At 39.6% G+C, this 17,795-nt stretch overlaps 1 protein-coding gene across 1 annotated transcript in view; it reads left to right on the top strand.

The window, feature by feature from the left end:
* LOC148082142 (cadherin-10-like) overlaps nucleotides 1–13,680 on the top strand; it is a 36,997-nt gene extending 23,317 nt beyond the window's left edge. The window contains exons 5-12 of the mRNA XM_087789263.1: nucleotides 1,746–1,913; nucleotides 2,858–3,039; nucleotides 4,536–4,789; nucleotides 6,353–6,489; nucleotides 6,557–6,678; nucleotides 7,669–7,777; nucleotides 8,379–8,630; nucleotides 11,633–13,680. Of these exons, the coding sequence (XP_087645389.1) occupies nucleotides 1,746–1,913; nucleotides 2,858–3,039; nucleotides 4,536–4,789; nucleotides 6,353–6,489; nucleotides 6,557–6,678; nucleotides 7,669–7,777; nucleotides 8,379–8,630; nucleotides 11,633–12,123 (1,715 nt within the window). The 3' untranslated portion in view covers nucleotides 12,124–13,680. The remainder of the gene's footprint in view (nucleotides 1–1,745; nucleotides 1,914–2,857; nucleotides 3,040–4,535; nucleotides 4,790–6,352; nucleotides 6,490–6,556; nucleotides 6,679–7,668; nucleotides 7,778–8,378; nucleotides 8,631–11,632) is intronic.
* The last annotated feature ends 4,115 nt before the right edge of the window (nucleotides 13,681–17,795 follow it).

Raw genomic sequence — 17,795 nt, 5'->3', positions numbered from 1 at the left:
CCCTTCACATCACTCTCAACCTCAGGTTATGTTTTGCACCCACCTCCACCTTCTGCCTCTGGACCTCTGGACTCTCCTCCATGTCAACCTTAACCCCCAAATCCATTCATCTCGAAAAAAAAAGAGTATACTGAATCTAATTGTTGAACTTGTGAAGGTCTAGAGTCAGAGGGTGCAGAGGTGCCATGAGGAAGAGGCAATAACGGAGTGCTCTTTGAAAAAATGGTAGCAAAACTAAAATGCCTTTACTTTTTATTTGAATAAAAAGTTTGCTCAACAGAGTCTGTCTTTAATTTAATTATAATATATCCTTACAGAAAAACTGTCATGGTCATTCAGTTGAATATGATTCAATTGACGAATAAGTCAGTAAGTCATCAATACCCTGTGGATAGCATCAGGTTATATCGGATCACATGTGCAACTCTGTACACAATGTAAACTGTTTCAATAAATGCTTGCAATATATTCTAAATCGACAGTCACCAACTCCTGGTCAAGTGATCGGTACGGGTCCGTAAATCCTTTGTTACCAGGACACACAGAAATAATAACAATTTCTATTTGTATTGATTATTACTGTCTGAAATGGGTTTTGTTTTGAGAAAAATGTTTCTTCAAAGTAAGATTATCTTGACACCTTTTTAAGACACGATTATTTTGAAAATAAACCTAACCTAAACTAGTGAAAAATTTAGTTAAACACAAACTTTTTACAATTATGTTTTTTCTGAAGGTCTGTCCGGGACTATAGTGCCGACATAATACCGATCTGTGGTGCAAAAAAAAGTTTGGGGGACCCCCTGTTCAATATACTAGCATTTGAAGTATTGCCACATAATTAAATACTTTTCGATGAACAGTTCTGTGTCTGGCATCTGATAATCTGAAAACCAGAAAGCCCAGCCTAATGAAATCCACACAGTACATTCCGTAATCACAAAATAACTCAATAAACTTGGTTTCGAGGGACAGTACGTTTGTGGATTGAGTTTGAAGACTATGATGAAGGGTTTAGGTAAAGGTAAGGTAAAAGGGCTTGGCAAAAGTCATACATAGTGTACTTGTACAAGTGAGAAAGAAAAAGAACGGTACATTTTACATGCCTGTCCGACCTCTTGTCGATAACCCAAAGCGTTCAGGTCGCCATTACATACCTCTCACAGTTTCACAAGAAGGTTATTACAGCACTCCAGACCGGCGCTCACTTCTTTAAGATTTAAACCCTGAAGTCACCCCGAGACAGACTGCAAAACTCCCTTTGCTCTTTTACTACAAAATCAGGACTAAGACAAACAATCAGTAAGATAATAATATTATCTGTGGCTAAGCAAATATGATGAACATACTTTAGCTCAGGACTATCATGACATTCTCAGTGTTACAAAGGAAATGATAACAACTGCTCTTTGTTCTTTCATTTTAAACGTATAAATAAGTCAATTGTCATGCAAGTTACTTAGTTGAACAGGTGAAATATAAGCATATTTTTTTTCCAATACATTACTGCTCACAGTGATGAATAAAGTACATTAATGCCAAAGAACGTAACCAGCAGTTATGTTGTATTTGTTTTCATTTTATTGTCATACATGTGTGTTGACAGTCCAGGACTCGCTCAAACATTCATTGATTCAAAGATTCCTGACAAAAGGCTTTGAATGTGTTTTCTCTAACATAATGGCTATTTCAAATCGTTTTCTTCAAGCTCCATTAAAACCCACTCTGTGTGTTTCTTTTTCCAGGCACCATCAAGACTGCACTGCCTGGAATGGACCGGGAGGTGAAAGAGAAATACCAGGTGGTCATCCAGGCCAAAGACATGGCAGGACAGATGGGAGGTCTCTCGGGTACAACGACGGTCAGCATCACGCTTTCCGACGTCAACGACAGCCCGCCACGTTTCGCCAATCGTAAGTTAACATCAATGTGGAAGTAGATCGGTTTCATTAGAATATTGAACAGTAAAAACTTCATTTTTTAAATTATTTTCTTATAATCTTTTACTAATTTATTTTTTTCAAAAATTCAAATCTGGTCAATTTTTTTTATTTTATTTCAAATTTTTATTTTGCCTTTTAAATTTAATATTTAAAAATTGTAAGCATTTAAATTAAATATAAAATAATGGTATAATAGTGCAACCAGACAATACCAGAGTGTTTGGTAACATACCTGAACATTCAGCCAATCATGCGATGCATAGACGATCATGTGATGACAAAGAAGCACTAGCACCACAATTTAGGTATTTTCCAGACGTGTCAACTTTTTTTTTTTTTTTTTGGTGTCTCAAAAAGCTTACATTCATCTCACGTTCAACAGTGGTGTCTGATGTCAAAGGATTTAAGCAGGAACAATGTAATACTCTGACAGTCAGATCAATAAGACTGTGTTTGCCAGGTTCCCGCCCACAGAGTCTCTATAGCTCAGTGAGTAAATGAGATCATTTTCATCTTTTGGAGTCGGAACTTTGAAACCCACATTTTTGAGGCGGTGTCACGACAAAGTCTCTTTACAAAGCTCTTTTTTCTCTTGGTATTGTCTGATGATACCTTTATACCAGCATTTTATAATGAGTTTAAAGGGCTTCATGTTTAAAATGATTGATTTTAAAAGGCCACAAAATAATAAATATTGAATTTATATTAATAATAATAATTTATTTAAGAATGTTTTAATTATGACAATTAGAATAAGAATGAAACTGTATGTGCATTTCAATATATAACATAAGAAATAAAATGATTAAATGCTTGTAACATTTAAAAAAGTTGAAATGTTTAAGTCAACTGTTTAATATTCTAACACTGATATGCTTCCATTCAAGAAAATCCATAACTCAATTGTTGCACAGATTCGTTCCGGTTGACCGCATTGGAGTCTACGGAGATCGGAGGAGAAATCGGACGGATTAAAGCCGACGACCCAGACATAGGACAAAATGCAGAGATGGAGTACAGCATTGTCGGAGGTAACAACATATTCAACATCGTGACGGACCAAACCACGCAGGAGGGAGTCATCATCATCAATAAGGTGTGTTTTAAAATGTCGAGAGAGAACTCGCATTAAATCATAATTACACATCTCAAACTTAATACCAAAAATTCCCTCAGGATCTCTGTATCGTCAGTCATGGTAAAGAGAGCTCAGATCAGATGACATTTACCGCTCCATCTCTACTCCTACTCTCATCTATTTCCCTAAACAATTCCGGATACCACCGCCCAAATTGGATTTCTTTGTCTGGACTCTCCTTAAGAGATAATGAGGAGCTCAGTCATTCAGGAGTGACTTAAGTAGAACCTCTGCTCCAATGTTCCCTTTAATTTTTTTCGCGTCTGGGCAAACACACCATCTCCCCGGGCGGTCAATTGTACCACTGTGAGCAACATCAGACGTACTGTTATCAGGCCAGTATCGCATCCATTCAATATCAACTTGGGATAATTATTGATTTATATCATAAACCAGTCATCTTTGACAATTAACTATACGCGTCCTAGATACAATATTATGATTTAATTATCAATTTCTCTAAAGTCTAAATTCAAATGATATGATATCTTCAAGAGGAGATCAGTATCAGTCCATGATTGTTACCCATGGAAACCATTGATTTATCACAATCTCACATTTGCCATTTAAATTATCTAAAACCTATTAACTGGGAGATAATCTAAATGTCTTCTGAATAATTTGATGAATAAAATAATTATTTAGAAACAATGACTATATATACTGCATTTTAAACAGTACAGAGAATGGCCATGATAATGAAGGACTACAAGGCAGGAAGTTTGTTTCCTACTTCTAAATTACCTTTGTAGTATTTACAGTGAAGAAAAGTGATGACAAATATTAGCTCATGAGTGCATGAATGGCAAAACCTGAACGATGTATAGCTCGATCACAGTATGATGTGAGTGCTGTTGTATATGCTTAAATACAACTTACCTACTTAAGTCTGTTGTGTTATGAAAGTTAGAGACGCCAAGATATGTTGCTTCTGATTGGTTAATATCATGCGGTTCCTTCTGCTATTGGCCAAACTGTATTACTATTAAAAAACAAACTAAATTCAATTTAATTAAATTGGTAAACATTAGCGTGTGGCGTGATAATGGCTCAAAGCGTGACATTTGACAACTCTGGTCCGCATTCGTCTTCAAACCGACTAGGACCCCGCAAAAGTCACACAACCAAACGCCCGCACCCCGAGTTTATAAAATGCACTTCCATCGCCTGATTACAGATTAAACATTTTAAGTAAAGACAAACCCAAATCCGAGGTTGGATCTTTCTTTTTGTGTGCACCTGATTAGCTGTGCGCAATTCTGCTTGGAGATGGAGATAATGCAGTTAAGGGGGCTCAGGCACCTTGTTAGGGTGACTCCTGGACGCCTCCCTCTGGAATTGTTCTATTTCCAACTCAGTCGAACATTGAATCTCGAATAATCTAAGCATCACAAGCTACATCTTGTCTATGGATTTAAATATGTGGTGAAATACAATAGATTGTTCTCTTTTAGGCATTGGACTATGAAAGCAAACGTGACTACGACTTCCGTGTGGAGGTGAGAAACACTTACCTGGACGCCCGCTTCATCAACGGGTTGCAGTTCAAAGACTACGCGACAGTCAAGGTGACGGTGGAGGACGTGGACGAATCGCCCGCTTTTACCAGGAACCCTTACATTATCGAGGTGCACGAAGACACGGCGGCGGGGAGCTTCGTTGGCGTGGTGTCGGCAAGGGACCCAGATGCCGAAAACAACCCTGTCAAGTGAGTTCATGGAACTATGCTTTTTCTTTTCGGAGGATAATGAATTCCTGTGCTGAAGGTTGTGCGAAGCTAGTATGAGACAGTCAGAAGATGTGGAGGTCATTGTGAAGAAACACTTGATTTCCAGTGTAACTCAAGAGTGTGTTGAAGATTTATAATAATTGATTTGGTTTTTAAACATTTTCTCTGCTACCCTTTCATTTAGTTTTGCAACTTTTTGAGATTCTTTTTTTTTTATTTCTTTGTTACAGCCAGAGTCTGACTCCAAAAATGAAGGCTACAAAAAGTCTGATTCATTTGACAGTGAAGTTAACATGTCCCTGAGGCGTAGCTAGCCAAACTCCAAGAGCAAACCATGACCATAATGAATCGGCTTCGGTGTCCGTCCAATAGATTCCCAGCGCTAAATTCTCAGCAGTGTACTTCCTTCAAACTCTTGCCATTATTCTTCCCAGTTTGAGCCATCAACAACAGATATAACTCCAGAGCAACATTGTCCGCTTCAGTGGCAAGTGGTCCAGCAACAGTTCCTATCTTTAATTTAAACTAAATAAAACGATTATGACAACTTTTTCTTATTTATGTATAGCTTTAAATGAAACAAACACATGAACACATGCTTAAATTATACTATTTTGGGAACATTTCTGGTGGCTCCTTTGGAACAAGCGGCCAACAGGCGCAAGTTGGTAATCTAAACTAGTCTACGCTATAAAATGCTTTTTTTAACTTCAGCTCAAAATAGTGATGATGTGATAAAGCTTCATGAAGCAGTGTCATGTTGTTTAGAGGTCAGTAGGTGGCACCATCCGTTTTAAAAATTATGTTATCTCTCAGTAGAACAGTTGTTCAAAACAAAGAAAAATAGTGCAGAGACCGCCATCTAGTGGACTCTGCAAATAACGACACTGAATCATGAAGCTTCATTGGGACATCACTAGCTAAAGATAATTATTTTTAAATCAATTTACACATTTTGTGTTTTGTACTAATTTGACTTCTCTTACTTTTGTTTTGACATAATATTTAATTAATTTCATCATTTTTCTCTTTGTCTGCATTTTTTCTGAGAATGTTAAAAAAAAAAAGTACTTGTGAGTAATTGCATCCATTTTTTGTTTCAAATAAATTTGATTTATTTTCATTTTTTGGTGTTTTTGTCTCTTAATCCGTGACCAAACAAACACCACTCTCGATTTGTTTTTGGGTCATCAAGTTTGTCGGATATAAGGGAGGCTGCTGCAATCCAAGGCAAACAAACAAGAAGAATAGAAGAAAGAATGAAAAGAGGCTAATCTGCTACATCTATTCTCTCTGTGACACCATCCCTCACATATGACTTCTGTCTGCCAGACATGCAGCGAGCTATGTTCACTCCTGCACCACACGATGTTGCATATTCAAATTACACTGCAATATGACACTGGCTGTGACAAATGATGTGTCAGCAGGAGAATGGATGCTTGGGAAAAAAAAAGCCGAGCGGGGAAATTGATGTGCAAATAAAGTGGTTGTGTAGTGCGACGGCACGGCGTGTTCTCTGATATGACCACATTTGTGCAGATATTCAATCGATCGGCACACCGACCTGGAGAGGCTGTTCAATGTGGACTCCGTCAACGGCACCATCACCACGCTGAAGGCGCTGGACAGGGAGATGTCCAAGTGGCACAACATCTCAGTGGTGGCGACGGAAATAAGTCAGAAGATTTGACATTCAGGTTTGTGTGAGCAAAAGACTAATTGTTTATTTGTTTTTTGTTTCAGATAACCCACGACAGTCCACTCGCGTCCCCGTCTTTATCAAGGTGCTGGATGTCAATGACAATGCTCCTGAGTTCGCCATGACCTACGACACCTTTGTCTGTGAGAACGTCAGAGCGGGACAGGTGACCAGAAACACTAAGAAAGAAACACTAAGAGATCTGCGTCACATGATTTAAACTTGTTTTGATCTGAGTCCATTAAAATACCTACAATTAAGGTGTACTTTACCAAACTATTCAAACCTTCAAGAACCAATCATTTGAACAATGATGAAGTAGTTTCAAGGCATTCAAGGAGGAGACATTGAGATTTTGCCAGAGCAGATCATTAAATCATAACATAGCTATGTGAGAACAGAAGTGAAAATCAATCACAATTCGAGGCAAGAATTTCACATGAGAATCCAATATTTGGATAAAAGAGAAGGACAATCTCCCATAATGGTTTCTTACAAAAGGAATGATTGTCAAATTAACAAAAAAAAGAATCCAACAGGTCAATGTTAAATTCAAGCAAGAGAAAATCTGGCATTAGAACAGCAAAGTGAGTCTATTCTCAACCAAAAAGAGAATTTTATATAGGGACAGACAATTAAATCTCATGTTACATTTTTTATCCTTGATTAAAGTGAGATCAAAAGCAAAGATTCAGAATCCAAATAAAGATTTAGCTGAAGAGCCAGGATCACATGGCGACAGAGATTTAGAGTCGAAAGCACTCAGAGGTGATATTTGTTTTCCATGAGGGATATTCACAAGTGTCAATGCACCTCATGCTACAGTATAAATATTGATGAAGGTATCATTTTGTTGACAAGATCCTTTTCACTTCATTTTTCCTACCGAATCAGCCAAAGATAGCCCTGGCATTTCATCAGCGTACAGTCTCTGCAGTCCTGTTGACAAGATGTTGTGTTTACACATGAACCTGGTGAACCAACAAGAGTGTTTTATTTCACACAACAAACACATTCAGAGTGAGCAGACGAAGCACATCGCTAATTAGCTCCAGACTGAACAAAATGTAATCCGTGGTGGTCTTAACAATCGTCAGCTAAAATTAAATTACTGCGGTTTTTCCGAGGAAACAAGGTCTCTTCTCTCTTCTCACAGTTGATTCAGACCATCAGTGCCGTCGACACAGACGAGCCCCTTGTCGGACACAAGTTTGTCTTCAGCATCAATCCTGGGAACCCGAACTTCACCATCGTTGACAGAGAAGGTATGGACAATTATACTTACTTACAATAAGGAAAAAAAAACCTGAAGCCACTAACATGTTGAGTTAAGTGTCTCTTACCTTTTTTTTTTTTACCATAGCCACACCCACTCTGCTGTAATTGGTCAAATATCAAGCTTTGTCACACAGTGTCATCAATGAAGAAAGTCTCCACGTCCAAGGAACCTGTTGTATAAAGAAAGAATCTGGGCATGTTTTGCTTCTGGAAGAGGAGCAATGACCATTATTACATCATAATGGGTTCCATTGTCGTCACCTCTCATTCTGTAAGATTTCAGACAGGGCATAACTTTATAAAGTAATAACTTTCAAAACATGGTCATGATGAGGGAATTACTGCATCTTGGAGAGGAAGACTTAATTATTTGAAACATTTGAGTGAATCAGGAGCAGTGAGTTTTCACATTAGCTACCCTTTAAGAAAACTGAGAGACCCTCACTCTGACGATGCTATGAGATGATGTCTCTCTGCTGTCTGACCTCATATATAACAGATGATGATGATGGGTTAATGATAATCAACTAAAAACAAAACTTGATGAACCTCAGATCAAACACTTATGCGTGTCTTGCTCCTCTGCAGATAACACGGCTAATATCCTGACCAAGAGAGGAGGCTTCAGCCGGCGAGAGATGAGCCTGTACTTCCTGCCCGTGGTCATCTCGGACAACGACTACCCCATCCAAAGCAGCACCAGCACACTCGTGGTGCGCGTGTGCGCCTGCGACAGCCGGGGCAACATGCAGACATGCAACCCTGAGGTGCTGCCGTTCTCCGACGGCCTGACGACCGGAGCGCTGGTCGCCATCCTGCTCTGTGTCGTCATCCTCCTGAGTACGTACAGAACACACACATGAACGCACACACACACATTTTCTTTTTTCACTCAGACTCACAGCTTATTATTCGTTTCATGACAAAGTGTTGACATTTTCAGAGCATAATAGCTTTAATTAAAACATGCATATGAGCTTTCTTTCACTTAATTTTTCAGAAATTGACATCAAGTGGCCTTTAAAAGTTATGACAGCGTCATGAAGCCTCATCAAGAAAAATTCACATGCACACAAACTCGTGCACTCACACTTCACCACCCTCAAATCTCTTATCTTTCATTTTTAAAACGTATATATTTTTATTGGCAACTAGATCATACAAATAACAAAATAATTAAATTAAATAAAAAAAGAAAACTGAAAAACAAACCCCCTCACAATCCCCCCTATCCTGATCTTCATAAACTACAATATATCTTAACTTTTTTGTATTTTCTAATAGCATCTAATCGTTCATGAATGGGTGTCAGGGCTCTGACTCTATCCCAGTTACTAGGAAAAGACAAAGGAAGACACAAAGAAAATGTCTCCAGTCCATTCTTGTGTATCAAACCCACCCTCAGGATGAGTGGACATGGTACGTAAAGGGCATGTGGTTTAACAGTCGTGATATCCACTTGCACCGTTAGCATTAAAATCATTTTCCTGGACAAAGTCTTGGCACAAAGTCGTCATTCTCATGGAGGGACATGGTGTTCCGCCTGAGCTCACCTTCAACTTTCCTCCAAAAGTACCACGGGAACTAAGCGATCAGCATCATAATCTTGTCAGGCAGGGCGCCTGCAGACAATAGATATAATCATCCCACCTCTTTTCTCTGGATCTGAATTCCGTGTCTGCCGCTGTTCGGATCTCTGACTTATCAAGGGTGGTGAAGGTTAAACTCAGACGCTCCACTCCTGCGGCTAAATATCACGACATCTGCTCATTATCTGCCGCCTTCTCTCTCTCCGACGCCCCAGACAGACAGTCCCGATCACCTCTGCTTGACTCCAAGCAATGGCTGCTGAGCTGGATCAGACAGAGATGTATAGTTAATCTGCCGCCCCGCGTCTCTACCTGTGGCAAGGACTCTGTAATTAACACTCAGGTAGGAGGCCCGAAGCCAACCATGCCACCTGTGGAGTCAACCAGAGGCGCTCGAGAAGGTGTCAGTGTCATTCTGAAGTTCCTAGTTGACTTTTTTGATCACAAAAAAATAGTTTTCAAGAATACAAAGCAACTTGGTTTTGATCAAATCTAACCTGGGAAATTTATTATTTCTCACCTGTAATGGACCGATTAATCTTCCTGAAATGTTGACTTAAATTTCAGTGTTTAGTAACCATAATATAAATGTAGCTAGGTTTCAATATAGTTATACAATTATGTTTAAAACAATGAATCAATGAAGACACATTGATGAGTAGTGAGAATGAAAACGCTGCTTCAGAAGTACGTACATGAGCATTTTTTTGGATCCATGATTACATTTTCTCTGCCTACACGACTCAAGAGGCTACTATGCGATTCAGACGCATCAAACATTTAATCAGACTTGAACATGAGCAGTCTCGTAACAACAAGACAGCCTCAAGCACAGAAGATCACTCATCCTTATTCAACTTCCTCTAGTTATTTGTCGGCAGAAACCAAACACCTTCAGAAAGGAAACGTCAACATTGTCAGCATGAACGTTCACCTGCAGGAAGGTCAGCTGTTATTTCCGGTCCGTAATAAGTCATGTGACCTGAAGATGCACAGTGTCAGCCTTCACAGGAAGATAAGTTTGAATTAGGTGTTTAAATGGACCAAGTCACTAATATGTTCCTCTTTCCATGTTTTTCCGGAGTGACAGATTGATAAGGTTTCATGGAACAGCTAATGCAATTTCAAGAAACCCATTGAAAGCTACCACAGTACATGCAAATCGCTGCCCTATAATCATGCAACCCACCAAGCTTTGACAACGCAAACACTGTATATGTAAATCCTTGTCACTATTTTCCAGATAGTACTGGACTTCACAAGGACTGCTCTTTTTTATGGAAAGGGTTTTGGTTTGTGTTGTATCAGGATCTAATCACTGCATTTATATGAAGACTAAATAATAGTGAATTCATTACAAAGTGTAATTATGACAATTTATGTCATTTTATGGATTTAGTTTTTAAATAAATAATAAAGGAACCTTTGCTTTAATAATTGAAGGCAAAAGAAGATAAGGAGAAAATAGAACATCTATTTAAAAGTAATTAATATTATATACTATATAGATTCAATAAACGCAAAGTAATTATTGATACAAATAAAATGTGTTAGTTGTCATAAACATGATCACATTAACCACCATGATGGAATATTAACAGACCAAAAATGTTACTAAACTGTTTAATAGTGGTTTTCTTCTTGGTATAAACTAGTGATGGTCTGATGAAGCTTCATGAAGCAGTGTCATTATTTTCAGAGTCCACTAGATGGCGGTCTCTGCACTATTTTACTTTGTTTTGAACAACTTTTCTAATGAAAGATCACATCGTTTTTAAAGTGATGGCGCCACCTACTGACCTCTGAACAACCGCTTCATTAAGCTTAATCAGCCCATCAATAGTATAAACTCTCAAGTTTAAAAATATTTCGGATTTCCCATCATTAATCTGCAGTGGCCTGGAGCTGGAGTTGCACAACGTTTGATCGGAGCATGATTTAAACAAGACGCTATCGTCGAAACGTTTTTCTGGAAAGCCTGGAGATGCAGTTTAGATTCTCATTCTAGTTCCTAGGGCTATTACGCAACAAGAGCTTGTAAAACTTGCAACTGTTGTGCATTTTCCACCATGAATGTGACGCTTTTTTACTGGATCTTTCAAAATAAAAGGTGAGCGCCGCAGGCAAGGTAGCATATTCATGACTGCCTGCAAACGTGTCTCCCCTTTTCTGCTTCTTTGCTCCCCGGTGCTCTTTAATGTGTGACACATGTTGGCAGGCACGCTTCTTATGTCTCCCTCTGCCTCTGTGCAGTGATCGTGGTTCTGTTTGCTGCCCTGAGGAGGCAGCGGAAGAAGGAGCCTCTGATCATCTCCAAAGAGGATGTCAGAGACAACGTTGTCAGCTACAACGACGAGGGAGGCGGCGAGGAGGACACCCAGGCCTTTGATATCGGCACACTGCGCAACCCGGAGGTTATGGATGCGAACAAGCTACGCAGGGACATCATACCCGAAATGCTGTTCCCTTTTCGTAGGACGTCGCCGATAAAAGACAACGCAGACGTCAGAGACTTCATTAATGGGCGGCTGCAGGAGAACGATTCAGATCCCACAGCGCCCCCTTATGACTCCCTGGCCACATACGCATATGAAGGCAGCGGGTCGCTGGCAGAGTCGCTGAGCTCTCTGGAGTCGGGCGCCACCGAGGGCGACCAGGAATACGATTATCTCCACAACTGGGGACCACAATTTAAGAAGCTAGCGGAGATGTACATAGGGAAGAGTCCTGATAGGGAAACTTAGACATTTCAGGAAATAGATTAGCTGACAAGTCTGTCTGTTTGTCTACCTATCTATGGATACATTTGTTCGTCTAGTTTCCTAGCTTGGGCGCTTAACTCATCTATCTTTTAATGATCACACAAAACCCCTTTTTTACTTGAGTTTACTGATTGGATAACAATCAGATCGTGCACAGAAACGCCTCATTTTGTTCTGAAGTGAGCGATCTATTTGTGAGCCTGACATAAAATAACCATCTTTCTTACTTCGGAGTTGACGAGAGTTGCTCAAGGTATTTACAGGGTGTAAATGAACACTTTAAGGCTACTTTCAAGTCAATCATTAAAACCTAATGAAACTCACGTGAGTTCTCAATTTAATCACAGAAAATTGTTCAGCTACTTTAATTTGAAATGACTTGGGCTCAGTGATCCTGAGCTGCACTTGTACTTTTAAGCACTTGCCATATTTAAAATCAACCGATATAGTAAACAAAATACATTGAGGTCTCAGTTTGTTATTGAGCTGAAAACTGTTTCATGAAGCTTCATCAGCTATTACGTTTTGACAGTTTGAAAGTTCTCTCTTAAAGGTGTTAGTTGAAGAATCAGCAGGTTTTTTGTCCTACAATCGCTTTAGGGCCATATTGGCCATACAGTCAACAGACTTTTATTCAGTTTCCAGAGATAAACAAAAACATAAACCACAAATTGTGGAGTTTTGCTTCCATGACAACCACCGTTGTGTATGCAGGAACCTTCCACGTGAAGCACTTATATCCAGCATTAGCATAAGACTTAAGCACTTCCCTGCTTGCATTTTAAGTAGTGATGGTCTGATGAAGCTTCATGAAGCATTGTCATTATTTTCAGAGTCCACTAAAGGGCGGTCTCTGCATTATTTTCCGTTGTTTTGAACTGTTCTAATGAAACATCATTTTTAAACTGATGTTGCCACCTACTGCCCTTTAAACATCATGACACTGCTTCATGAAGCTACATCAGCCCGTCACTAATTTGAAGAAAAATATTTGAACCGGCTCGCACAACGAAGGTGCTGACCCGATTACTACCCGATCCAAACTCTTGCTACCACGAGGTGAAACAGGGCGAGCTCTAGCTCACGGAACAAAGCAAGGAGAGAACCTTTAGAAACGCTAAACAAACGTTTTATAGTTTTATTTCCTTCATACGCAGTAAAGATGCCTTTGAACTTTAGATCTCTTTTTGTGAACATTTGTGTGGAAAACGTGTTTTGTATATGAGCTGCGAGATAGTAGTATTGTATACTATCCATGTTGTGATCAGGGTGTGTGTGGGGGAGGGGAAGACATACCGTCAATGTACAGTGTTTTTAACGATACTATATTCTATTTGCTATCTTTGTCCGAGGTCACATGGACAGTCCGGGCAGTATTTCCATGGATCTCGTCACTGTCAGTGTACAATGTTACAGAAAACGTGTACGTTGTAGGAAAGTGTCATACACTGGAGTCCTGATGTTTGAATGCAATGTCATATTGTTTTATATTTATATTTTAATACTTATTTTCTCAATAAAATGATGTGAAAAATGAAACGTCTTGGCTTGTGATTTCTTAAAGACGGAACGATACTGCATCAGTGGGAGTTCTGAGTTGCCATAGAGATACATGATAAGGGTAAACACAACGGGAGCAGAGTAACGTTCCAGTCAAATATCTTCCCAAGCAAACAGGCAAGATTAAACAAAAGGGTAAACAAACAATTCATGTTTCTGTTTCAGAAATGCTGACTTGAATTGGTTTTGTCACAGAAGGACTTACCAGACGAATTTGCATCATAAAGCAACAACAAAGATTAACAGTGCTGAGACAGAATCTGACGACGACTCGTGTGATGAGTCATCACAGATCCTACATCAGAGCAGCGACAATGGCGACTAATAATTAGTAACATGGCTTGATCTGATTTTAAAAATGAAATCTTATTGACGGACAAAGAATTTGACTCAAAGTCATCAAACAGTCCTGCTGAAGATCGAGATGTTTCTGATGAGAGTGAGTCAAATTAAATAAACATTGTTGTTTTATCTAGAAGAGCCAAACGTCCATTGAGAGCTGATCATTGATTTGCCTCTCTGTCGTCTCAGCGCCACGATTCATGTCCTGCCTCTGATTCCAGCACAGAGAACGCTGTGTGATGTTGAAGAGACATTTGCATGGGACATGGAATAAAACATGACAAATGGAGATGATGGTGAACCAACTGTGGCTGAGTCCAGGATGATATGCATTGTACATTTTTCATTACCTGCCTACTTTCTGGAAATCTAAAGTTCCAAAAGTTGCTGTATTTTATTTATTTAGTATTATTATACATTTGTATATTACATCTATTATTTACGGAAATAAATCAGATTCGTTTCCCCCCTATTTTTTTAAAAGGCATTAGCAGGAGTACTGTAAAAGGATGCTTTAAGAGTTAATGTTTCAAAAAAGTTTCAATATTCATAATTTGTTTAAACAAGAAGGAGCTGTCTCGCCTGCAGTTAATACAAAACTCTGCGGCGAGAATTCTGACCCGCTCTGGTAGAAGAACTCACATTTCCCGGATCCTTGAAACACTTTTACTGGCTGCCAGTTTCTTTCAGGATCAATTTTAAAATTCTGGTTCTTACTTTCAGAGCTATTCATGGTCAGTCTCCACTTTACATCAGTGATCCGATCCAGCCTTACACCCCAGCTCAGGCTCAGAGTTCTGTGGATCAGAATTTACTGATGGTTCCGCGCACAGAAGAGGGCTGTTGCTCCTAAGCTTTGGAACAATCTTCCTCTCTCTCTGTGTTTGATGGATCTACTGACTCCTTCAAGAAACATCTTAAGATATTCTTATTTATTCAGGCTTTTCACTGATTTTCTGGGACTCTAGCCGTCTATTGTTTTTGTTTATTGTTGGTCTAGAAAGGCGCTTTAAAATTAACCTTTACTTTACTTAATATAATTCGAGTTGCTTCCATCTGACGATCCTTCTACGTTCGAAATTTATCATGCATTTATTTTTGCAGCGGCCTTTAACCTCCACATCTAAGTCTACATTTCTCAGCCTACGTCTCGCTGTGAGACAAAAGGACGAGCAGCAGGTGCAGAAAGGTGTATTGACAAGACAAACGTGTGTTTACCAGGCCAATGTGAGTCACCACATGTCAGAGCGGCAGGAAACCACTAAGCTTCACAGTGCCAGATTTGCTCTGTGGGTCGTCGTCCGAGCACGCTGAGATTTGGAGGGTTTATTCTTCCTCTCACTGTGGTCAGCAGCTCTGTAATGACTCTAGAATAAGATCACAAATACAAGATTTACTCAGTTTGGATACTCCAGTAGAGATGGATGCTACGGCATCCAACAGACTCGCTACACAGGCCCATAAGATAAGCCACAACATTGCCGTCTTCACACAAAAAGATTTGTCTTAAGCTTTGTGATATGAAAATCGGAAATCTGCAGGTGTCGTCAGATTAAGGATTTTTTTGGCACTACTTGCCATGTGTCATGTGATCCTGCTACACTCAGCGTTGCAATTTTCAAATGTGACAACTAAAGTGTGGAAGTAATAGTCTGAATATTATCAATGTAGATTCTCCGTTCTGGTGCGCCTCAGCATTTGAAATAACATTTTCTGCAAACTGCTGCATGTATTATATCTGTGCAAAGAAAGTTAACGCTGGATTAATAAATATATATAATACAATACACTATTACATTATTCAACATGTTTTATCACTAACATTTAACTAAGAAAGAAGAATGAAGAAAAAGAGCTTTAAATTAGTGATGTGCTGATGAAGCTTCATGAAGCAGTGTCATTGTGTGCAGAGCCCTCTAGATGGCGGTCTCTGCACTATTTTCTTTTGTTTCAACGGTTTCAACATCACATCGTTTTTAAACTGATGGGCGCCACCTACTGACCTCTAAACAACATGACACTGCTTCATGAAGCTTCATCAGCCCATTAATACTTAAACAATTTGAAAAAAGCGTAGCATCACTCAAAAGTAGTTGATTTATGCTAGCTGGGGGAACAACTGTGGGTCGCTCTTGAGTACCCATCGTCGATGTGGATCCCCGTGCAGAACTACCACCAGTGTGCCCATGTATGGTCGCACTCCCCTGCCTGGTGAATATTCATGCTACTAGCAAGAAAGTGAGCTTTTGTGAAAGCGGTCTACAGCTCAGGACCCCACTCTGGGCGGAAAACAAGCCCACGATATACAACCCTGATGCAGATCTCAAGGCCAGATGGACATCCTGGGGAGCGCCCTGAAAAACCACCACAATCAGCAAGCTGCATCCCATCATCATTCCAGATCACAAATGTTTCTCATCTTCGCTGGAACAATCTTCCTGCCGCTCTTTGCTGCTTTGGAGCAATTTCAGCGCCCAGTCGTCGAGCATGGACGTGGGCTGAACATTAAAACACACACACACACCAGTGGCAGCCAGCCTTCCTCCCTCAGGAATGGAAAATGAGTTGTGAGCACAATGGGAACGCATCAGTTGCGTGGCTCGCTGCCTAGTTTGTTATAATTACAAGAGAAGGCAATTGGAATCGGCAGCTTAATGACCAAACAAATTGTTGCATATTTCAAACCCATCTGGATCATTTTCTGAGGGAGTAATTGCGATCTGACTCGGCGCGCATCAACACAAAGACACAAATAGCACCTGAGATGAAGCATAATCTTTCACTTGGAAGAGGAAATTACACCATTGGCCATTCACACATTTGTAAAAAACTTGCTTTTTCTTTTCCAATTGCAGTTTCCATAATGGTCTGTTAAGAAAAACAATATTTGAAAATGAGACACAGACTGCATGAAATGGGCATAGAAAGTTAATGAACTTATCCTCTGGCGCACTCTTGTGGTAGAACGTGTCAGATACATGTTTTGTTTTCTTAAGTCATTTTTAAACATTTCGTTTTTGCTTTCAAATAATACATTTAAAAAACTTTCAATAATAAAAAAAAGACTTTTTAAATTCCAAACAACGTATTTTTGTTGTTTTAACTGTAAAACTAATTCCACTGAATTGCAATTGAATTGAATTGCAAACGGGCACCATTGACTTCTGCTGTTATTGCCCTATCTAATAGGTAAATAAATAACAGACAAACATAACAGAAACATGAATCTGTAATTCAAAGGTATTTCATTTAGGGTTCATGTACAGTATATGGCAAGAGAGGTCGTTCCTGTCTGCTACAGATTTTTGGTGGGAAGTGAACAGCTCCAATAACAGCTCAGTTAGATAGTGCAGCTGTTTCTTTTTCGCGTATGTTTTCTAAAAGTGGCAGGTCATCTTTTCCTTTGTGATGGATGTTACCCACAACTCGCTGTTAAGTTGTCAGCAGCAGCCATGTTAATGCTGGTTAAATCAAGAAGAGACGCGTTGCAAGGGATTGTTAGTTTGGCAAGAAGCAAGAAAAATGACCCCACACTTTTCTTCTCTCCCGGAGCTCCAGGGCTCCACCTCCAGTGCTGCTGCTGGATCCAGGATCTCCACCATGTCAACCATCCAGAGTTCTCTCCTCTTTTTACTCAATGTATCCTCTCTCACTCTTTTATTCATCCATCTGTCTACACCCCCCATCCTCCCTACCACCGGTTGCAGCAGGAGGCCATCAACACTGAGTCTGGTTCTGCTCGAGGTCTCCGC

Source organism: Callionymus lyra, chromosome 4, assembly GCF_982586985.1.
Source record: "Callionymus lyra chromosome 4, fCalLyr1.hap1.1, whole genome shotgun sequence".
Lineage (NCBI taxonomy): Eukaryota > Metazoa > Chordata > Actinopteri > Syngnathiformes > Callionymidae > Callionymus > Callionymus lyra.
Note: the sequence above shows the minus strand (reverse complement) of the source record. Positions and strands in the feature narration are given on the sequence as shown.